Consider the following 24,651-nt stretch of genomic DNA (forward strand, 5'->3'; position numbering starts at 1 on the left):
CTGGCGTTGGGTTCTCATAAAAGAAGGATAAATACAGTTTACAAGAACACAGATCACTGTCTGTTTCTTCTCCCAATAGAGAAGACTAAAACCAGCCACGGTTAGAGTTTCAGAATTTTAAATGTGTTTGCTGAAATGTGATAGATGTGAACTGGAGCGAAACACACTATCATCCCAGTGTACTGTAGGAGCAGTAGAGGTTTGTATGTTCTTCAGGACTATCTCCGTGGCCCTAAGGATGTGGGTTTGTGTGAACCCTCTTTACCCCTCGCATTATCCCTTTATTAATCCCTCATACTCTCTCTCCTTTCTTCTCTGATTGTGTGAAAGTGAATACTAGGTACATTAGATCCATGTGATGACTCCTCCAGTACACTGTGTCTATTTTCTTAACCAGTCTCAGAGCTCCAGATCAACAGTTTGTGGCCCCGGGCCCCCTCTACGCTCTCTGGTGTTGGGCTCCAGCAGCCTGATGAGTGGGGGACATTTTCACAGAGCTGGAACGTGGAGATGTTACCCACAACTACCATACCAATTCAAATCCTTAACCCTCTAAAACTTATTTGGAACATGTTATAGTATCATGTGTATCACTCATATGCACTGCACTACATTATCATTAGACTCTCATGAAAGTTTACAAGACTGTAAATACTACAAAAGTATTGAAGTTGGTTTTATCTCTTTCTGTCTCTTTCCAGACATAATTGTCCTCATAGCTTCCATTGCTGTGGTGTCCGCTGGTAGCCAAGGTAACATCTTTGCCACCTCAGCATTGCGTAGCCTTCGCTTCCTGCAGATCCTGCGGATGGTGCGTATGGACCGCAGAGGGGGCACTTGGAAACTACTGGGATCTGTAGTCTATGCACACAGTAAGGTACAACCAAATTTGTAGTCCAACAGTCTGGCCTAGATGGTCCTATGTACTCTGACCTTCTTAAAGAAAGAAAAGGATGTGCTCCCCCTCTACTGTCTGGTTCCTCTCATGTTCTTCCTGGTGAATCTTTCCTTGTCTCTGTCACTACAACTTGCTCTTTAGGGGTTTAGGACCTAGTGTCTATTAGGCTACACATCCAATACAGTGAGATTTGATGTATTTGTTTGAGCATAATCTTTAATTTCCTATAGGAGTTGGTGACAGCCTGGTACATTGGGTTCCTGGTGCTCATCTTCTCTTCTTTCCTGGTCTACCTCGTGGAGAAGGAGTTCAACAAAGACTTTGCCACCTATGCCGATGCTCTGTGGTGGGGCACGGTGAGTCTACACACACGCACACACACACACACACAGACACACACACACACACACACACACACACTCCACACAAACACTCAATTTAGATTGATCAATATGTTTCAACGTAGCCCATACCAATATTCACAGGACGGAGGTTTAATCAGCAGATACAAAAGAAAAAAACCTAACCAGGACATCTCTGAAAGACAAAAAGAAAGAGTAGCTTTATATTCATTACTGGATTTGCCGACCAGTCTATAATATGACCTTAAGACACCTTAATGACACCGCTACAAGATCATGCTTGGCTGGTCTTCAAACACCTCCCAGGCGCTACTCTGCTAGACCTTATACAATGTCAACACAATTAATGAATGCCCACGGCTTCAGACGTGCTAACATGACCCAATCGATAAATGTAATTTCCAGTGTCTGTCAGGCGAGACTGGGGTTTTAGATGTGCAAGGGGAGACAGGGACTGGAAGAGAAAGGGGGTCACTGAAATATACAACACACACACACACACACACACACACACACACACACACACACACACACACACACACACACACACACACACACACACACACACACACACACACACACACACACACACAGTGCAGTGTTATTCAATCCTGGTCCTCAAGAGCTCTATACAGTGGGTTTTTCTATTCAGGAAGTACATTTCACTACCTGAATTGACTGAATTGAACATTTTAATTGACCCAAAATAATACAAACTGGCATTGTGGGAAAATCGTTTTGTGACCTCTGACCTCTGTGTGTGTGAACAGATCACCCTGACAACTATCGGTTATGGAGACAAGACTCCTCAGACATGGACAGGTCGTCTGATCTCAGCTGGCTTTGCTCTGATGGGAATCTCCTTCTTCGCCCTGCCTGCCGTGAGACACCCACACACCCACATGCGCACACATACACACACGCACAATTTGACGTTGATTGAACGTGGTCCATTGTGTGTGTGTGTGTGTGTGTGTGCAGGGTATCCTGGGCTCAGGTTTTGCCCTGAAGGTACAGGAACAGCACAGACAAAAACACTTTGAGAAGAGGAGGAACCCAGCAGCCAGCCTCATCCAGGTACACAACACACACAGGTCTATCACCAGATATGATTTAACTGTTCTGTGTGTGTGCGCAAGTGCGCGTGCGTGAAAGTGCCCACGTGTACGTGTGTTTGTATCAGAGTGTGTTTGTATAAAATATATATTATGTGTATGTGTGTGTGTGTGTGTGAAAACACGTGCGCGTGTGTGTTTGTGTGTGAGTGTGTGCACGAGTGTGTGCATTTGATAGCTAAGACTCTTTGTCCTCTCTCAGGTCCAAAGGCAATACAGGGCTGATATTTATGAGCTGTTTCCACCAGAGCTATTCCCAGGGTGGATTTACCTCTACGCCAAAGCTCATCCTAACAGACAAGCCTCTGACTATTAAAATACACCATCAACTCAACATAGACAATAAACTCCACAAAGCAAACACACAGATCTTGTTTTTATAGAGATTTTGCCATCAAGCAGAAAAAACGATTAGGCTTCTCGTTTGATTCATATATTTAGCTCCCTTTTTCCATTGCTTTAAGGCCTGCAAACAGTCAACTAATTTAGCTTTGTACTCTATTTATCCTATCTGTATAGTATGGCTGAGTTGATGTGGAACACTTCTAACCAGATATTTTTTATCCACAGACGGACTTCCAGTATTCAGTTGGCAGGGATGTGTTATCGCTGTTGTTTCTTTGTGCTGGTCTTTCACTATTGTGTCCCCTTTGTTCTGAACAAAAATATAAATGCAACATGTAAAGTATTGGTCTCATGTTTCATGAGCTGAAATTAAATATCCCAGAAATGTTCCATACTCACAAAAAGCGTATTTCTCTACCCTAAGCCACCTTCAATGTTGTTTAAGAGAATTTGGCAGTACGTCCAACCGGCCTCACAACCACAGACCACATGTAACCACGCCAGCCCACGACCTCCACATCCGTCTTGTTTACCTGCAGGATCGTCTGATACCAACCACTAGGACAGCTGATGAAACTGTAGGCGTGCACAACTGAATATTTCCTGCACAAACTGTCAGAAACCATCTCAGGGAAGATCATCTGTGCGCTCGTCTTCCAAGCAAGGGTTTTGACCTGACTGCAGTTTGGCGTCGTAACCGACTTCAGTGGGCAAATGCTCACCTTCGATGGCCACTGGCACGCTGGAGAAGTGTGCGCTTCACGAATGAATCCCGGTTTCAACTGTACTGTACCGGGCTTGCTGATATCAGCATTGTGAACAGAGTGCCCCATGGTGGCAGTGGGGCTATGGTATGGGCAGGCATAAGCTATGGACATCGAACACAATTGCATTTTATTAATGGCAATTTGAATACACAGAGGTACCATGACGAGATCCTGAGGCCCATTGTCGTGCCATTCATCCCCCCATAACCTCATGTTTCATCATGATAATGCACGGCCCCATGTCGCAAAGGTCTGTACACAATTCCTGGAAGCTGAAAATGTCCCAGTTCTTCCATAACCTGAATACTCACCAGACATGTCACCCTTTGAGCATGTTTGGGATGCTCTGGATCGACGTGTATGACAGTGTGTTCCAGTTCCCACCATTGAAGAGGAGTGGAACAACATTCCACACGCCTGATGAAAACATACAACAGGCCTGATGAAATGCCTGATGACAAAGCCTGAACCACTCTATGTAAAGGAGAAGTATTGCGCTGCATGAGGCAAATGGTGGTCACACCAGATACTGACTGATCCATGCCCCTACCTTTTTTTAAATACAGATGCATACCTGTATTCCCAGACATGTAAAATCCATAGATTAGGGCCTAATTAATTTATTTCAATTGACTGATTTCCTTATATGAACTTTAACTCAGTAAAATCTTTGAAATTGCTGCATTTTGCTTTTATATTTTTGTTCAGTATACTGTATGTGTGTGTCTGTCTGCGTATGTGTTGTGCACCTCTGTGTTTATGATTACGTGTACCCCATCTCCTCACCATGATGCTATTCCTCCCGTCGATGTGTGTCTGTCTGCGTGTGTCAACTCGTACCCCAGGCGGCTTGGCGGCTCTACTCCACTGACGGTGTTCGTCCCTACCTCAGTGCCACGTGGCAGCACTACCAGGGTGCCCTCTCCCCCTTCAGGCATGTATCCCCCCCTCCCCCTGCCCCATGATGCCTTGATACCACCGGTTTTACTAATCACTCTCTTTTTGTTTTCTTTCTGTTTCCTTTCATTCTCCCTCCCTCCCTCCCTCCCTCCCTCCCTCCCTCCCTCCCTCCCTCCCTCCCTCCCTCCGGCCTTGTCTTACAAAACATTTCTCCCCCCCTTCTCCCTCCTTTGTCTTTTTCTTTTGTTTTCTGTTGACTGCACGTAGTGTGTCTGGCGTAGTTATGCTGCTGATGAGAACTCGGTTTCCATAGCTACCTGGAAGCCTCATTTGAAGGCGTTGCATACCTGCAGTCCTGCAAAGTAGGTAACACCTAAAGTATGGCTGCTGCTCTGCTCTTTTCCTATTTGGTCTCTGTGCTCTTCCAGCTTTTTTTTCACAATTTCATTCTCTGCTTTTTTAGTGGCCAGGTGTCTTTTTTAGTTTAATCAGCAACTACTTTTGACATTCCTCTGTATACTTATCTATTTATTATTGTCATTGGATACAGTACTTTTACAGTCATTTTTTTGAAGGCTCACAGTCATCAAATAGTCCAATATTTCCAGGCGCTCACACACAAAGAACCAAACTTTCACTAATTCATTTAAACATGGAAAGTAAAACCGAGTGTACAAACAAACATTTTCCAACTTCTGTTGTTCAGAAATGACATCCGTGGTTTCTCTGAAGGCTTTAGGGTATGTTAAAGGGCACAGGAGAGGAGCCTGGTAATATTGTCTGGATCACCTGCTTTATTGCACTCACTCTCTCTCATGCAAACCTACACCCACGTAGGTCTACAAATACACAGAAATACACAAATACACAGAAATACATGCACAGACACACACACACACACACATACACCTTTCTATCTCCTTTCTCTGTTTGCCAGTGCTTTTCCTAGCCCGGTCATGTGGCACGTCCATCGCTTGCATGTGCACCTGCTGCAATGTTCTGCAAACTAGCAGACAACATTTATCTTGCACAAGGCTTTGACTGTGGTGGTTTGTGTTCTCCACGCCTGACTGTTTGTGTTCATGTTCTGACATCATGTCTCGCATGCGACACACACAGACAGGATGTTAGGAAGCTGGCTGACCTCTGTCTTCATCTCGCAGTCCCGGTGGGAGACCCTGTAGACCAGTCCTGGGCAATTCCAGTCCTTGGGGGCCTGATTGGTGTCACACTTTTCCCCATCCCTAGTAAACACACCTGATTTAAACTTATTGCATTTTTAACTGAAGATGTTGATTATTGGTGTCAAGTGTGTTAGCTGGGGCTGGGGCAAAAATGTGTCACCATTCAGGCCCCCGAGGACTGGAGTTGCCCAGGCCTGCTGTAGACTCTGTCATTAACTACTGATGTCTCTTCCCTTGTCTCTCTCTCCTCTTTTCTCACTAACACCTAAAGGAAAGAACAGGGCGAGACAACTAGCAGGTTTGTAGCTCTCACCTCTACACACATCGCGCAATCGTTTATTCAATGACGTCCACTCTAATAAGAAGTCGTATGCTGTTTGTTACAAGTGTAGATACTGAACTCTTGTTTTCAAATTGTTTTGAAAGTCACTGTTTGGCCAGAGCTTCCTATCACCAGGGGGTCCCAGGTCAGAATCAGTCCCTGGTTAGAGGGGGAGATCAGCAGTGCTATGGAAGTCGATGTCTTGGTTTGAGAAAAGGCTCTCTAGTGTTTCCGTCTCTGTCTCTCAGTGCACCTCTCCAAGCCACCATGAATGCAGTACCGGTCGTTTCTCTCTGTCTCTGCCATGTGTTTGAGAGAGTATCTGAGTGTGTTTCTATGCTTACTGTTTGTGTGTGTATGTGTGTGTGTGTGTATTTCTACACTGTATGGGTTTGAGTGTGTGTGTTTCTACGATATGTGTGTGTTACAGTATGTGCAAACCGGCGTCTGTACCATGTCTGCACCATGACGCACTTTTTCCATTCCAAGGGTATTTATATAACTCATCAAACACTAGTCTCAGTCGGCAGGCCGAGAGACAAGGAGAGGAGGAGGGAGAGACAGAGAGATTTGTGACTTTAATTATGATTTTTGGTTATTGTTTTTACAATACAGTGCTCCTTTGGCAACGGTGGATTTCTCATGTCATGCCAGTGCAGCTTTTATAAATGTGGATTTTCTGTTGAGAGACATATGCATAGCACAGATGCAGTCACACACACACACACACACACACACACACACACACACACACACACACACACACACACACACACACACACACACACACACACATATACACACACACACACACACACACACACACACACACACACACACACACACACACACACACACACACACACAACCAAACTGTAATTCTCTGCTAATTCTGCAAACTATTAGAAGTTATGGGGTTTTGTATGCTTTCATTGGCTTCTCAAAGAACTTCTGTTGTGGTTTAGTCAATAACGCAAAAGCTTTTGAAATCGTAATTATACCCCATCTTTTCATGCACTTACATTTTTACAATTAGCTGTACAATTAAATTTTTCCTACGCATCGCTCACATCAAGGGTTTATAACTTAGATAATGTTATTAGTTCCTTTACAGTAGCAAATTTGTTTGGTAAAACAGACGTATAAACTCAACCAGCTAAACTGTGTGTGTGTGTGTGTGTGTGTGTGTGCGTGTGTGTGTGCGTGTGTGTATACTGGGGTTGTGTCAGGGGGTGTGTCTGCTTATTCTGCTCTTTTGGAATCTATTCTTCACAACTAATGACTTCTGTCAATCTACACTCTTGAAAAGAAAAAGGGTTCAAAAAGGGTTCATCGGCTGTCCCTTTTTGGCTCCAGGTAGAAATATTTTGGTTTCCATGTAGAACGCTCTGAGGAAAGGCTTCTGAACCCTATCCCAATAGGGTTCTACCTGGAACCAAAAAGGGTTATTCAAAGGGTTCTCCTTTGGGGACAGCCCGAAGAACCCTTTTAGGTTCTAGATAGTTCCTTTTTTCCTAAGAGTGTAGAGTGTAAGGACATAATCACCACAAATTAACCTTCATATTTTTCATGTAAACTCCTAGGCCTACAGCTAAATGTATGTGAGCCATATAATCCCCAGTTATATTTACTCTTCAGCACTGACAACATGGAATGTGAGATACATAATCGCAAGTTTAAACTTCTGACAGTATTGACCGTACAGATGTCTCTCGTCCCTCCATTTCATACTCCATGGTGTGTTAACCCCTTCCTCCTCTATTTGTCTTCCTCCCTACCCCGCTAGTAAGGGTCATAGTAATAGGAGGCGCTTCAGAAGGTATTACACATGGAAATTTAGGAGGTACCCACTACCCAGCATCCACTCCTCCCTGGTCACATGATCTCTGGGAATGCCTTCTAACTGTCAAGTGCATGCAGGATGATGAGAGAACCCCCAAACTGCCACCTACCCCCTTCCCGTCAATGAGACTATTGTATTTGCCCTTTGCTTGTCTAATGGGATTGCTGCCTGTTGCCTGTTGATTTTGACCCCCACCTCCCTTGGATCCCCTTATCAGACACAACCCCTAACTAACTGTATCCTGGTCCCCTTGGGTATCGGAAGTAGTTCTGTGTGTAGAAATCTGAACTCTTAATATAGTCCTTATTCTCTGAAATATACAGTCCATCTCGATCTCCATTGGCCTGCTGAGGTCCCTCAGCTTGGCTGCATGGTGCCACTGCATGAATTCATAAACAATGGTTGCAACCACCATTGCTGACCTTTGACCCCCTCTGATCCCTGTCTTCCACACTACCTTGATGCATCTTCATTGACCTGGGCTTGGGCAAGGTCCCTGTTATCGTTAATAACTTCCTTATCGTTTCTGGAGCGCAATATTCCCTCCTGAAGTTTCCACAAAAACTTTAGTGCCTGCAGAATCAAGCCTGAGCATTGGGCTTACTGTCACGCCATCTGATTGATGCACAGCATTGCATGCTTGTCCGGTTGGCATTGCAGGGGGGGTTTAGGGTGTGTCACAGGTAGAGGCTCTCTGCACCCCCCACCTGGCCATAAATCTACAGTACGTCTAAGCACAGGCCCATCGGCACAATACAGGTCTAAGTGTCCTAGAGATAGAGATAGTAGCCTACAGTTTTAGTAGTAGGAAAAGTAAGTCTTGCAGTGTTCCCTGGTAATTTTCTTTGTCTTAGAACAGTGGTCAGTGTCATACTACTGCAACTGCTCTCTAGAACAATAGTCCACAAGAGTTAGAGGACCTAGAGAGCTACAATGTGTGTACACTCTTATAAAAAAGGGTTCTTTGTTTGTCACCATAGGAGACCCTTTTTTGGTTCCAGGTAGAACCCTTGTATTAGTGAAGGGTTCCACTTGGATGTAGCGACAATAAAGTACACTTTATGGTTCTACGTAGCAACTTATTTTCTAAGAGTGTAGACTTCTGTTTCCACCCAGCTGATTCAGCTGCTTTAGTGCTGGGCTGGAGAAAAATCCTGCACATCCTATACAGATGTAGGATCTTCATTTGATCATCCTGTTGCAGGAGAACTCTCCTTCAATGCAGGACATTTTAAATGTGTAGTATATTTGAAGTTTAAAAAGGCTTCTGAAGTTTGTCATTTCCATTTTGAAATTTCAGACTTGATTTTCCATGTTTTATAATCACACATTTCACATTTCCTGTTTCTGCAGGATTATTTTCCTGCTGTTGCAAACTAGCTCTAATTAAGATTCTATATCTGTAGTTCCTCGGGATCGGGGTTAGGGACCACTCTCTTAGAGAGCAGATGGGGTAATCTAAGTGTGTTGTGGATGAGGTAAGCATGTTTGGTTTTGAGGAAAGGACAGTTCACTGCACTACACTGTGATTGTGCTCTGTGGGCACACATTTCTATCTCTCAGGTGGAATGCATAATAACAGGCTTTTGTTCTTTCTCTCTCTCTCTCTTTCTTCCTCTCCCTCTCTCTCTTTCTCTCTCCAGTACAAAGTTGAGCTTTAAGGAGCGGGTACGGATGGCAAGCCCTCGCGGCCAGAGCATGAAGAGCCGCCAGACATCCATCAACAACGACCGACGCTGTTCCCCAGGCAACGATGTGGCGGGCGCTAACACGGGAACCAGCCCTGCTAAGGTGCAGAAGAGCTGGAGCTTCAACGACCGCACACGCTTTAGACCCTCCCTGCGCCTCAAGAGTCAATCACGCACCGCGCCCTCCGAGGGTAAGTAGAGAGGATGTGTTGCCTCTGTGTGTCTGCGTATGTGTGGGTCTATGTGAATGTGTGTGAGTGCGGGTGTTTGTATAAGGTATGTGCTTTTTAAGAAGTCCACAAGGGGAGAGTCTAGGGCTGTTGCTGTGACCGTATTACCGCCACACTGACGGTCACGAGTCATGAAGGCAGTAAAATTCCACGTGACCGTTTAGTCACGGTAATTAAGCTTCTCCAAGCTCTGATGCTGCTGATGGCCATTATTAGCCTACCAAACTTGCTAACTGCCTTGTATTCAGCACACTATTGTCCCTCTAATCACTCTGACATCAATGCAAATGTAATCGAAAATCTAATCATGAGAGCCCATAAGCTCCTCTTGTGCAACATTTCTATAGGCTATGAAATTACTTAGTGATGGCCTCTATTAAAAAGAGGAGGATCCCATCAGCTTTCTATAGGCTGACTATATTTATTTCTCAACTTTCCTAATATTAAGCACATTGCTTCTTATTTACAACAGGACTATAGCCTACCTGGCTGGCATGAAAATTAACCACAGGAAAACCGTCCTCCATTTGCTATTTAAGTGCAGAGATTACATTCAGTAAGCTGCCAGTCCTAAACGCCAAACACCAGTCTCAACGTCAACAGTGAAGAGGCAACTCTGGGATCCTGGCCTTCTAGTATCTGTCCAGTATCTGTGTTCTTTTGCCCATCTTAATCTTTTCTTTTTATTGGCCAGTCTAAGATATGGCTTTTTGTTTGCACCTCTGCCTAGAAGGCCAGCATCCTGGAGTCACCTTTCCACTGTTGACGTTGAGACTGGTGTTTTGTGGGTACCATTTAATGAAGCTGCCAGTTGAGGACTTGTGAGGCATCTGTTTCTCAAACTAGACACCCTAATGTAGTTGTCCTCTTGCTCAGCTGTGCACTGGGGCCTCCCACTCCTCTTTCTATTGTGGTTAGAGCTAGTTTGCGCTGTTCTGTGAAGGGAGGAGTACACAGCGTTGTATGAGATCTTCAGTTTCTTTGCAATTTCTCGCCTGGAATAGCCTTCATTTCTCAGAACAGGAATAGACTGAAAAGCTTCAGAAGAAAGGTATTTTTTCTGACCATTTTGAGGCTGTAATCGAACCAACAAATGCTGATGCTCCAGATACTCAACTAGTCTAAAGACCAGTTTTATTGCCTCTTAAATCAGGACAACAGTTTTCAGCTGTGCTAACATAATTGCAAAACTATTTTCTAATGATCAACTAGCCCTTTAAAATGATAAACTTGGATTAGCTGACACAACGTGTCATTGGAACACAGGAGTGATGGTTGCTGATAATGGGCCTCTGTATGCCTATGTACTATATATACTGTATATCTCGCATTACTCATCTCATATGTATATACTGTATACTGTATCTTTCACTATCTATTCTTTACTATCTTTCCATCTTAGCCGCTCTGTCACTGCTCATCCATATATTTTATACTTCTATATTCTCATCCCATTCCTTTACTAGATTGTAGGTATTATGTTTTCTTGTGGAATTTGTTAGATATTAGGTTTTGTTGTCCAATTTGTTAGATATAGGTTTTGTTGTGGAATTGTTAGATATTACCTGTTAGATACTGCTGCACTGTCGGATCTAGAAGCATTTCGCTACACTCGCAACAACATCTGCTAACCATGTGTATGTGACCAATAACAATTTAATTTGATTTCAATTTTCATTTGAGGAAAAAGATAAATAAATATTACATTGTTGAGTTTCAGCTTGGAGCAGAAGTCTGTAAGGAAGCTACAATCTATCTGCAATATTCTTACGGCTAGGGGTTCCGCTAGCAGCACCCCTCAACAACATTCCGCTGAAAAGGCAGAGCGCAGAATTCAAAAATATTTTTGGGAAATATGTAACTTTCATACATTCACAAGTGCAATACACCAAATTAAAGATAAACTTCTTGTTAATCTACCCATCGTGTCCGATTTCAAAAGGGCTTCACAGCGAAAACACACCATATGATTATGTTAGGTCAGAGGCTAGTCACAAAAACACACACAGCCATTTTCCAGCCAAAGAGAGGAGTCACAAAAAACAGAAATAGAGATACAATTAATCACTAACCTTTGATGATCTTCATCAGATGGCACTCATAGGACTTCATGTTACACAATACATGTATGTTTTGTTCGATAAAGTTCATATTTATATCCAAAAATCTTAGTTTACATTGGCGCTTTATGGTCAGTAATGTTGTGGCTCGAAAACATCCGGCAAATTTTCAGAGAGCCACATCAATTTACAGAAATACTCATAATAAACTTTGATAAAAGATACAACTATTATGCACAGAATTATAGATATACTTCTCCTTAATGCAACCGCTGTGTCAGATTTCAAAAAAAGAAAAAGAAAAAGCAAACCATGCAATAATCTGAGTACGGCACTCAGACACAAAACCAAGCCATACCTGCCATGTTGTGGAGTCAGTAAAAGTCAGAAATAGCGTTATAAATATTCACCTACCTTTGATGATCTTCATCAGAATGCACTCCCAGGAATCCCAGTTCCACAATAAATGTTTGTTTTGTTCGATAAAGTCCATCATTTATGTCCAAATACCTCCTTTTGTTAGAGCGTTTGGTGCAAGTCTAGGCGAAAGTTTAGATGAAAAGTTCAAAAAGTCATATTACAGTTCGTAGAAACATGTCAAACAAAGTATAGAATCAATCTGTAGGATGTTTTTAACATAAACTTCAATAATGTTCCAGCCGGAGAATTCCTTTGTCTTTCAGCTCATGGCACTCTGGCAGGCCTCTGGTTGAATCAGCTCTCATTCGCCCCCACTTCCCAGTAGAAGCCTCAAACAACGTTCTAAAGACTGCTGACATCTAGTGGAAGCCTTAGGAAGTGTTTGACCCCATAGACACTGTATATTCAATAGGCAATGAGTTGAAAAACTACAGACCTCAGATTTCCCACTTCCTGATTGGATTTTTCACAGGTTTTTGCCTGCCATGTGAGTTCTGTAATACTCACAGACATAATTCAATCAGTTTTAGAAACTTCAGAGTGTTTTCTATACAATACTACTAATAATTTGCGTATATTCACTTCTGGGCCTGAGTAGCAGGAGGTTTACTCTGGGCACACTTTTCATCTGAACGTAAATATGCTGCCCTCTATCCCAAACAGGTTAAAGCTGATCTACCCCATAAAAAATAAATAACTTGACACTTCTTTTTGTCTCTCAGTGGACACAGGAATGGGGAATGATGACGCATTTGGCGACAGAGTTTGCCACTGTGATGTCACCGTGGAAGACCTATCAGCTCCATTAAAGGCTGTCATCAGAGCCGTCAGGTGAGTGCTTCAGCCAGGTCACCCGTGATACAAGTCAGTATTCGATGTAGAATACTGACGTAGAAACCGGCCACTAAGGGCAACAGTGAGCTCTGTTACCTTGAAGTATGGTTCTGTTTTAGATGTGCGTAAGCATCTCCCTCTGATTCCAAACGTTGCATGTTCAAATCCAGAGATAGAAAGTTGTTTTTGATATTTTTGTTTTCAGTCTATCCCAAACCATAACCCTTACCTTAACAATTTTGAGTTAATGCCTGAACCTAACCTTAACAACTCTGAGTTAATGACTAAACTTATTCTTAAACACTTCAAAATTTGACGTCTGGAAGAACGCCGAAATTTGACGTTTGCGAAACTTCTGACGTTTGTCGAATTCTGACGTGGGATTGTGAGAGCTGGTAGGAGTGCTTATCTACAGTGAGCTCTAAAAGTATTCGTACAGTGACAAATACTTTGTTGATTTTGCTCTGTACTCCAGCACCTTGGATTTGAAGTGATACGATGACTATGAGATTAAAGTGCAGACTGTCAGCTTTAATCTGAAGGTATATTCATCCATATCGAGTGAACCGTTTAGAAATTACAGCAGTTTTTATACACAGTCCCCCATTTTAGGGGACCAAAATAATAGGAACAAATTAACTTAAGTGTATTAAAGTTGTCCAAATTGTTATATTTGGTCCCATATTCCTAACACGCAATGATTACATCAAGTTTGTGACTTTACAAACTTGGATGCATTTGCGGTTTGTTTTGGTTGTGTTTCAGATTACTTTGTGCCCAGTAGAAATGAATGGTGCGGCAGGGTAGCCTAGTGGTTAGAGAGTTGGACTAGGAACTGGAAGGTTGCAAGTTCAAACCCCCGAGCTGCCCCTGAACAGGCAGTTAACCCACTGTTCCTAGGCCATCATTGAAAATAAGAATTTGTTTTTAACTGACTTGCCTGGTTAAATAAAGGTCAAATATATATTTTTTTTTTTATGTATTGTGTCATTTCGGAGTCACATAGTGAATGATGAGTGATACAGACGCACAACTATCATATCCCCAAGACATGTTAACCTCTCACTGTTACAATAAAAAAATTTGGGGGGTATGATATTTAAGCCTTTGTAACTTTCTCACTCATCATTATTCACGATTAATTCAGGACTATCCGTAATCATGGTATCATCCATATTAATGTAGAAGTATTTAGAAGCATTCTATTCTCCCTTAAAATGGAGGGACTGTGCAAAAAGTGCAGTAATTTCTAAACGGTTCACACGATATGGATGAAAATACCCTCAAATTAAAGCTGACAGTCTGTCCTTTAGCCTCATAGTCATTGCATCATTTCAAATCCAAAGTGATAGAGTACAGAGCTAAAACATCGAAACGTGTCACTGTTCCAAAACTTTTGGAGCTCACTGTATATCGCTATATAGATCTCTATATACAGTAGACTTTTGTTTTCTTACGCAATCTTTTGTAAAACATTCTATTTATTTTGTACATGACATGACTATTTTAAACAGTGTACATAGCAAACGCATCCCGACCACAATCTTCACTTAAACATAGAGCCTTCCAGGGCTCCTTCACCTCCCTCTCTCCCCTCGGCTCCTAAGGCTTTTAGATACAACACATCCAGAGCATGGGCCTCCTCTATGTTGTTCTAGCCCAGTGCTTCAAGGGGATTCTGCTAACCCAGTGATGGCTCAGGGAGAACAGTTTGGGTGTTTTTTGTTCTATCTGGCCCCTTACTCACTCTGACCCCGACAACATGTCTCTGTTTACTCATGTGGTCACCATACTGGCACTGTCTCTCCCTCTCCTTCACCATCTCCCTCCATCACTCTCCTTTTTACTACCTCTTCTCTCTCTACCTCCCTCTATTTTTCCGTTTCCCTTTAACTCTCCCTCTCCCCCACCTCTCTCTGGCAAAAGATGTCAAAAGATGTCCTATTTTGATTGTCTGCCAACACTCCAATTCCCACCCACAGGTTGTTGCTCCAGAGGACCCCCTCTCCCCTTGCCCAGCCTACTTGCTCAGCAGGCTCCCTTTGTGGGCAGCGGGAGTGGAGACGTGTCCCTGACTTTCCCAGGGTGTCGGGTTGACACCCTCTCAGTGAGAACTGTTTTCACAGCAGCTCATCTGTCATGATGGTTTCCATTTATACAGTGAGGATAATGAGCAACTGGAGCAGTTCTGGAGCCATTAGGGGGTCAGAATGAACCGACTGTAGAGAGCCACTTACCTGCATCAATATTATTCACTCAGCAGTAGCTGTACTTGTACCTTAAGGTGGAGGGATAGTACAATTCGAGTGTGGTTTAGTTACAAAATAGCTCAGTCAGATTTTGTTTACATGACATGTGCTACGGTTTCATAATGTTCTTGTGATAGTATTTGAGCAATGTTTATTTTACCTATACTCCAAAAACAAAAGGTAAAGGCTAAAGTAACAACTGTCAGCTAGCTTCTTGTCAACATGCTGGTTTATGCATAGTTAAGCTGTTGTTTCCCTCTAGTGGCTGACTAAGAGATGACAGGTAGATCATGGCCCAATGACATGATTCTGTTTGATTCTCATCACTTTTCCACTCAGGATCATGAAGTTTCATGTGGCAAAGAAGAAGTTTAAGGAGACTCTGCGCCCGTATGATGTGAAAGATGTGATTGAACAGTACTCTGCAGGACACCTGGATATGCTCTGCAGAATCAAGAGTCTACAGACTAGGTGAGATGCACACACACACACACACACACACACACACACACACACACACACACACACACACACACACACACACACACACACACACAGACACACATAAACACACACATCTTCATATCTATGTTCACCTTCACCACTTAATTCACGTGTGTGTCTGTCTGTGTGTGTGTGTGTATATATCTGACCCTCCTATGTACCTCTTCCTCCCAGGCTGGACACCATAGTGGGTCCTCCTCAGCAGCAGCTGCTGAGCCCCAGAGTCAAGACCTTTTCCTCCCCCTCCCTGCACTTATATTACAACCAGGCCAGGAGGAAGTCCATGCCAGGGACGAAGTCTGTCCCAGGGTTAGGCAACCCCCCCACCCCCCGCTCGCCTGCCTAAAATAGGCTAACTGTAGACATCTCATGCATCGATGTGTGACATTATGAATATTGTAGTCTCTTGCATGGTGTTATTTTTAACAATGTCTGAGAATAAATAATAATTTTTCAGGAGTTAGGATTGTTGTCTTCGGTTAAATCAGTGATATAACCCTGATTGACTTGATATTGCACTGTGTCTTTCAGCCAAAAGAGTGGAATCTACTATAGTTTAGTAGTGGATTGTAGTAGTGGTAGTCTAGTCTGGTTTTAAAGAATGTAATTGTAGCTGGTACATACGTGGTGCCTGTAGGTTTCCCTTTTTTGATACACTTCAAGTGTTTGTGTGTGTGTGTGTGTGTGTGTGTGTGTGTGTGTGTTGTATCTGACCCCCATGTCTCTCCCACACAGACTGGCCACTGGACTGGGTCCCACACTGGGCAGCAAACCTGGGAACATGTCCTCCCCCTCCCTGCAATTATATTACAGCCAGGCCAGGAGGAAGTCCACCCCAGGGATGAAGTCCCCAGGGTTAGATACCCCCCCTCCCACACCAACCCCTAATAACGTAGACCCGTTAGACACTACCCCCAACTCAATCCTGTCCCCCAGTTCCTCACACAGAGGACAGTTTGAAAGGAGATGGTGCTATGTCCATGTGTCCATCAGGGAGCACAAAGCCTGTGTTTGTAGATCTACAGAGGCAGGATAGGTTTAAAGGTGAGATGATGATGGCTCAACCTTCAGGCTTCCAAAGGGACTACAAGAGTTTCTAATATATTGCTTACACTATCCGGTCACTTTTAGATCTTTAGATTTAGAGCATCATAGTTCTGTATATATTGACCAGAAAGGACACACTGCTTTCACTGAATCAACCCAGATTTAGAAGCTTTGGACTCCCTGATGACATAAAGGTGTTCGGAAATGCTTCTTAAGAAATGGAAGCATTCAACTAGCAGATGTAACATATCCCCAAATGTGTGGTAGAAGTAAAGCTTCCTGTCTCAAATATCTTGCATGTTGCTGCGCTTAGGTGACATAGTAAAGATACAGCAGCAGCTGTCAATCTAACAGAATCGATGTTCCTCCTGCAAAGAATTGACTAATGAATAAGGATCTCTCGTTGTGGAACTTTTGTGAACACAGGGAATGGCTGCAGTTACTAGTTGGTGCAGATTGTTGTTTTTAACATGAACTGTAGTTTGCACTGTAGCTAATTGAAGCTGTAGTTTAGAAACCCTGTATGATTGTGTGTTTGACTGTAGCCTGTGGTTTGTTGTGTGCACTGTGACTTTGTAGTGTGGGTTGTTGAATCTAATCATGGTGTGTCTGTTCTAACTAACTCTAACACTGACATGCTTCCATTAGAGTTAGGTCTGTTGCCCGCTGTGAAGGGCCCTTGGAAGAGGCTGGGGTGACGGTCGATGTGCCCATTTGTCCACTTTTTGTGATTAATACGACAAGTGTGTGTATCGCAGGGTGGATCAGATACTGGGTAAGGGCCAAATCCCCATCGACAAGAAGATCAGGGACAAGCTGCACCCTGACAGGGATACTCTGGAGGACATGAGCATGCTGGGACGTGTGTGTAAGGTGGAAAGACAGGTGACCAATTAAGCCAATTACATTAGTTTGTGTGTACTCGTAGAGAAGTGTCACTTGCACACACTGTAAAAAGAATCTAGTAGATTCAACTAATAATTAATTTAGTGACTGAAACATAGCCTTTTTTAGTTTACTAAACATTTCGGTCGAAGTGTTACCTGAACTTAACATTTTTATCTGGCCCAAACTTAGTTCCAACTTGAGAAGAATTAGGCTAGGGACACCCACACAGGGCTTTTAACACACAATGTTTTCAACTTACATATTTATTCAACATGTCCTTAGCTGGGATTTGAACTCACAACCTCTTGGTTCAAGTCTTTCTGATCGTCCTGCTACACCACCATATGTGTCAGATATCAGTTAATCTGACTATTCTCTCATCATTGATTTGATTGACTTATTTAATGATTGTCTGTTTGAATGTTACTCCTTAATCACTATAATAAATACAATTGTTTTTCTTGTGAACTTTTACCAGTGCAAAGTGTAGGAATACAGGTGAAATCAGTCATTGACACAGACATGGTGCTGTAGCAGGAAGATAGGAATTTCATGAACCAAGAGGTTGTTGTTCAAAATCCCTGAGAAAATCCCTGAGAACCTGTTGAATAATAATTACTGTATAAATGAACATGCACAATCTAATCATGTACAGTATGTCAGTATGTGTCAAATACGTAAGTTGAAAAACATTGTATGATAAAAGCACTATTTGAATGTTTGGGTGTTGCTAACCCAATGTTTGACTAGTTTTATGAAGTTGGAGCTAACTAAGCATTTTAAATTCAGGTAACAATTTGACCAAAAAGTTGAGTAAACTAAATGAGGTTTTACTATATAATAATTAGTTGAATCAACTAGATTTTTTAGAAAGTGCAATGAACCCTTGCTGCTTTTAACGGTCATGTCTCTTGCTCTTCCCCCCGCCCAGGTGACATCCATAGAGTCAAAGCTGGACTCTCTGCTGGATGTGTACAGGCAGGTGTTACAAAATGGTTCGTCTGCCCTCACCCTCTCCTCCCTGCCCCTGTTCGAGCTGGAGCACCAGACCTCCGACTACCGAAGCTCCATCCTCAGCAAGGACCTGTCCTCTGGCTCCCCCCAGGGAGGGGAGGGCAGAGGGGGGCAGGAAAGTGGTGGGGGGATGTCCCGGTCAACAACAGGCCATCTCTCCAGGGGCCTCCAGCTCATCCTGGCCCCCAGCGAGCTCACCCTCAACACCTGCCCCCCATCCTACCCTGCCTCCACTGCATCCCTCACGCCCTCGCCTCTCCTGCCGCCTGACAGCCCCTACCCGCTCCTCACCACACCCAGTAGTTTCCCCAGGCGAGCGCACTTCCCTGACCTCCCGCCCCCTCCACCATCCGCTGGTGCTGCCACCCTTCAGCTGCCCCCCATGGGCCCCCAGCAAAGACGTCCCCTCAGCCCCACCCAAGATGCTACACGAGGGGCTAGGCTGGAGCAGAGCTCAGGCCTCTCTATGGTGGTGGGCTCCGGGGTGGACCATGGAGAGGAGGGGGACAGAGAGGGTGGACATAGCTGGGGCAGGGTGCAGCTGAGGGGGAAGCCCCATTTGAGGGAGGAGGGCCCCTGGAGGAGGCACATGAGCCTGGAGGTGGACCCCATGCTGCTGCTTTCCTCTGGATGTGATGGCAAGCCCTCGGAGCAGGAACAGGGGCTGGGGAAGTCCCTGTCGGCACATAACCTCACCCTGCCATCTGCAGACAACCTTCCTAACCTGTCCTCCCCCCTCGGCAACAGTAGAAGTTCTAGTGACGACTGCCATGGCAACCCCGACGCTAGCAACTGGGGCGAGACGGACCTTTTCATCACCGGCCGTGACCTGGAACCGCAGGAGGACCAGTTTGATTTCCTGTCCCAGGGGAGTGACTTCCTGTCCCATCCCACAGCGGACGGTACTGGCTGCTTGGACGTTCTGCGGACTGAAGATGGGGGGTCCTTAAGCAGTCTGACTGGTCTCCGCACCCACACAACGGGCAGTGCAGAGTCCCTCAACCAGCCTACCCACGTACGACTAAAATAACTCTTCCATAGGAGTGAATAAGATAAACCCTCCCCCCAACACATACATTACCAATATTACCACTGGACAAACAACAAATATAATTGCAATTGTTGATTATAACTCTGTTTTTAAGAGATGGGGGGGGGGGGGTTCTCACTCCTTTCAATCAAAGATTCCAGGCACCCTTTATACTCTCATACATATCATTGCATGGACTATTTCGAATTTCCTAAAACAGGAACAAGCAGAGAAACTAACAGGGGGAGGGGAGATAGGGGAGAAAGATTGGACAAAAGAGAGGATGGTCAGATAGTGTTAATGTTTGCTCTCTCGGCTATGCATGACCACTGCATGTCTAAACCGCACTTTGGGGTCGAGAGCATTCAAGCCCTGGAAACACAGTCATGATGGCTGAGCCCAACCTCATAAGTCCACATTTCACCTGTTTATCTGCATGTTCCAGTAATGTATCCTCCAAACCCTTGGGAGGCAATTATGAGCAGTCAGCAATTATTACCCAAATATAGAAAATGTCGTAAATAGATAATACAATAACTAATTTGATAATAACATAAGATAATCCTACTGATGTAAAGTTGTCAAAACATTTTTTTTTAAATACATTTTACAATCTTGTGTGGCCATTTGATTTTGATGACAAATCCAATATGCTGATTGGGTGCTCTAATCTGACAAGGCCAGTAGGATTCAGTATTTTCACTTTTAAAGGCATTTGAGTGAAAGACAAACAGCAGTCAAATAAGATCAGTTATTACTATGGTACTGTAGATGGTGAAACAAGGCTGTGGAACACTGCATTTGTCGGTCACAATAAACACTACAGGTTTCAGGGTTCCTTGTCGTACAGCTCATGAGCCCACAGTATTCCCTTCTGTTACTAGCTGGTTGACAGGGGACACTTCAAACTTTTAAAATAAATACAGTATATCTCCTCAAAGTGGATGAACATTAGTCTATGACAGGTTGGGGACATCTCTACAAATGGTTAGCAAGCCTACACTTTGTCAGTAGCTATAATGATCAGAACTTGTTACAGACTTGCCAAGGTACAGATGAGCGGCGTGAGAGTAAGTCAGAGGAGTTGGATCATGAATACAGGGAGAGAGGACCTGATCCACCATGTTTTAGTCCCCTTAAAGTAGTGGTATGTGAGCCTACAAGCCTGGCACTTCCAATAGAGCACACAGGATCTTTTGTCTAGAGAAGGCCACTGGTCTTGTGTGTCTACTGTCCAACCAATGTCATCCCTAATGATGCTGTCCATAGAGATACACAGACAGGAAAGTAATGAACAAGCCATGTTGTAAGTGGATGGAAAATATGGCAACAAGTCTGCTGTCAACTCCTGAATGTGATTTGTCTGTTGTTTGCATGTCCCACTGCCTTACGAGGCAGCAGCACTGCTGACTGCCACTCAGCCTGAACACAGACGACTGCTCTTGAATGAGAATATGCACAAACTGTGTTAGACATCTTTATTTTCTCTATGTTGCACCTTTTTGTTGTTGAAGGAGAGAGGCACAGCAGTCTTATATGTATTCTGTCGAGTTAACGATGACGGCTTCCATTCAACATGTTTGTTTATGTTTTTATTTCGTTTTTTGATTGGTGCATAGGTGCATTGGCTTAGCTGATTAGCAATTATACTGTATAATGTGTATATTTTATGTTCATATGTGTGACGTGACCAGCAAAATCTATATAGCTGTGTGTTACAATGGGATTTTGTATGAAAATGGCCCGAGTTGGTACGATAAATGCACAACTGAAAGCACAATTGTTTGGAGACGTTGGAACCTGCATATGTGACCGGTGGTGTTATTCTCTGTAATGAAATGTTTTCCAGATACATAATCAAAAAACTGCGCTACAGACAGGAAGTACTTGTACAGAGGACAGATGCATTGGAGGCAGGACTGAATATTGAATCCACTTGGATAACTATGGAGTTATGAACTCTTTCATAATATCATGCTTGGTCTAAAGTCTGAAGTTATTATAACGTTTGCTTCGCTGACATTAATGGTTCATTTCCCTCAGTTGATTCTGGAAATGGTCGTTCCATATGATTTCAACATCTTTCTGACCACACCCCTTTTGATTTGAACGAAACCTTCCAGACATGTTTGCCCATGTGAGAAATGGTCAAAAAGGTCCTGAATGCCAAAACATTCAGGATCTAGAGATGCTCAAAGTTGACACATTTTGCACACCCTCTCCTACCATGAGGCATCCATGTCTTCATCACTGAATAAGATAAACGGTTGAGTTTGACATCATTTGAAAGCTTACAAACAGGGTTATCCAACTGTTATATGATTTATTGAAAGAAAGCTTTTAAAATAAAAATGTCCTTTTTTTTTAAGCTTTAACATAAATGATCTAAAAACACGTCAACTCAGATTTTTTTTTCATGTTCATATACAGTACCAGTCAAAAGTTTGGACACACAAGGGTTTTTCTTTATTTTTACTATTTTCTACATTGTAAAACAATAGCGAAGACATCAAAAATATGAAATAACACATATGGGATTATGTAGTAACCAACAAAGTGTTTAACAAATCAAAATATATTTTACATTTGACATTCTTCAAAGTAGCCTCCCTTTGCCTTGATGACAGCTTTGCACACTATTGGCATTCTCTCAACCAGCTTCACCTGGAATGCTTTTTCAACAGTCTTGAAGGAGTTCCCACATACGCTGAGCACTTGTTGGCTGCTTTTCTTTCACTCTGTGGTCCAACTCATCCCAAACCATCTCAACTGGGTTGAGGTTGGGTGATTGTGGTGGCCAGGTCATCTGATGCAGCACTCCATCACTCTCCTTCTTGGTCAAATATCCCTTACACAGCCTGGAGGTGTGTATTGAGTCATTGTCCTGTTGAAAAATAAACTATAGTCCCACTAAGCGCAAACCAGATGGGGTGGAGTATTGCTGCAGAGTGTTGGGGTAGCCATGCTCATTAAGTGTGCCTTGAATTCTAAATAAATCACAGTGTCACCAGCAAAGAACCACCACACCATCAAACCTCCTCCTCCATGCTTCACAGTGGGAACTATCTGTTCATCTACTCTGCGTCTCACAATGACATGGTGGTTAGAACCAAAATATCTCAAATTTGGACAGATTTCCACCGGTCTAATGTCCATTTATTTTGATTCTTGACCCAAACAAGTATCTTCTTATTATTGGTGTCCTGTTCATCTACTCTGCGTCTCACAATGACATGGTGGTTAGAACCAAAAAATCTCAAATTTGGACAGATTTCCACCGGTCTAATGTCCATTTATTTTGATTCTTGACCCAAACAAGTGTCCTTTAGTAGTGGTTTCTTTGAAGCAATTCAACCATGAAGGCCTGATTCACGCAATCTCCTCTGAACAGTTGATGTTGAGATGTGTCTGTTACTTGAACTCAGTTTCATCATAGTGCTTGATGGTTTTTGCAACTGCACTTGAAGAAACTTTCAAAGTTCTTGAAATGTTCCGGATTGACTGACAATCATGTCTTAAAGTAACGATGGACTGTCATTTCTCTTTGTTTATTTGAGCTGTTCTTGCCATAATATGGACTTGGTCTTTTACCAAATAGGGCTATCTTCTGTATATCACCCCTACCTTGTCACAACACAACTGATTGGCTAAAAATAATTAAGAAAGAAAGAAATTCCACAAATGAACTTTTAAGAAGGCACACCTGTTAATTGCAATGCATTCTAGGTGACTACCTCATGATGCTGGTTGAGAGAATGCCAATAGTGTGGAAAGCTGTCATCAAGGCAAAGGGTGGCTGGATTTGTTTAACATTGTTTTGGTTACTACATGATTCCATATGTGCTATTTCATAGTTTTGATGTCTTCACTATTATTCTACAATGTAGAAAATAGTACAAATAAAGAAAAACTCTTGAATGAGTAGGTGTGTCCAAACTTTTGACTGGTACCCTATGTTGTAGCTTGCTAGCACTTTCAAATGGTGCAACAAAGATGGTTGGAAGTCCACACATCAGAGCATATTGACTTGAGTGGGAATATCCATTGTTATAAATTAAGCTGTCAATCTTCCATAGGAAACCTATTGAAATCATAGAAATACAGATAATAGAATATACTTTCCCATTCAAGTTGACATTCAACAATGGGTGGACAATCAGCCATCTTTCTGGTAGTAATTAGAAGTTAAAGTTTCAATTCAAATGTCAATGGTGTACCACCTACTGTACATTTCATAGGTCTGAAAGGATAGGTCCATTCTATTAATTATACATCTATGATTAAATAAACACCCACCCTGTATTCAAGAGTATGTTATGTCTCAATCGATGACTGGCACAACACAAACACTTCAGATGATGTAAAATAGGGTCTAAACTTCAACACTTGTGAAAATGAGAAAAATCTATGTGTTTTTAGATCATAGACATTAAAGTTTAAAGAACATCATTGTTTAATTAAAACAAGTGTTCAATAAATCATAGAATAGTTTGACAACCCTGTTTGTAAGCTTTCAAATGTGATTAAACTCAGCCGTTTTATCTTTTTGAGAGACCAAGACATGGCAGGACATGGTATGCAACATGGATCAACCATGTTGAGTACCTCCTGAATGTTTTGGCATTCGGGTCCAAAAAGTCACTTTCTGACCACTTCCACCATGGGCAAACATGAAAGTTCAAATCAAAAAGTGTGCAGTTCAAATCTAAAGGGGTGCAGTCAGAAAATGACTTAAATCATAGGGGCGGCAGGGTAGCCTAGTGGTTAGAGTGTTAGACTAGTAACCGGAAGGTTTGCAAGTTCAAACCCCTGACCTGACAAGGTACAAATCTGTCGTCTCTGCCCCTGAACAGGCAGTGAACCCACTGTTCCTAGGCCGTCATTGTAAATAAGAATGTGTTCTTAACTGACTTGCCTAGTTAAATAAAGGTATAAAATATGTAACGACCCA

General features: G+C 42.9%; 1 protein-coding gene across 8 annotated transcripts in view; it reads left to right on the forward strand.

Annotated features, from left to right (window-relative positions):
* Positions 1-22,206, forward strand: part of LOC110502446 (potassium voltage-gated channel subfamily KQT member 5-like) — a 142,362-nt gene extending 120,156 nt beyond the window's left edge. For 3 of the 8 annotated variants that reach the window (XM_036960016.1, XM_036960013.1, XM_036960014.1), the window contains 13 exons: positions 702-877; positions 1,129-1,254; positions 2,031-2,141; positions 2,242-2,337; positions 4,655-4,749; positions 5,843-5,869; positions 9,380-9,615; positions 12,857-12,965; positions 15,557-15,688; positions 15,896-16,030; positions 16,457-16,576; positions 17,527-17,653; positions 18,588-22,206. In XM_036960016.1, the coding sequence (XP_036815911.1) occupies positions 702-877; positions 1,129-1,254; positions 2,031-2,141; positions 2,242-2,337; positions 4,655-4,749; positions 5,843-5,869; positions 9,380-9,615; positions 12,857-12,965; positions 15,557-15,688; positions 15,896-16,030; positions 16,457-16,576; positions 17,527-17,653; positions 18,588-19,700 (2,603 nt within the window). In that variant the 3' untranslated portion in view covers positions 19,701-22,206. The remainder of the gene's footprint in view (positions 1-701; positions 878-1,128; positions 1,255-2,030; positions 2,142-2,241; positions 2,338-4,654; positions 4,750-5,842; positions 5,870-9,379; positions 9,616-12,856; positions 12,966-15,556; positions 15,689-15,895; positions 16,031-16,456; positions 16,577-17,526; positions 17,654-18,587) is intronic. The other 5 variants (XM_036960018.1, XM_036960019.1, XM_036960017.1 and 2 more) reach the window with 4 other exon arrangements.
* The last annotated feature ends 2,445 nt before the right edge of the window (positions 22,207-24,651 follow it).

The sequence above is a fragment of the Oncorhynchus mykiss genome, chromosome 23 (genome assembly GCF_013265735.2).
Source record: "Oncorhynchus mykiss isolate Arlee chromosome 23, USDA_OmykA_1.1, whole genome shotgun sequence".
Classification (NCBI taxonomy): domain Eukaryota; kingdom Metazoa; phylum Chordata; class Actinopteri; order Salmoniformes; family Salmonidae; genus Oncorhynchus; species Oncorhynchus mykiss.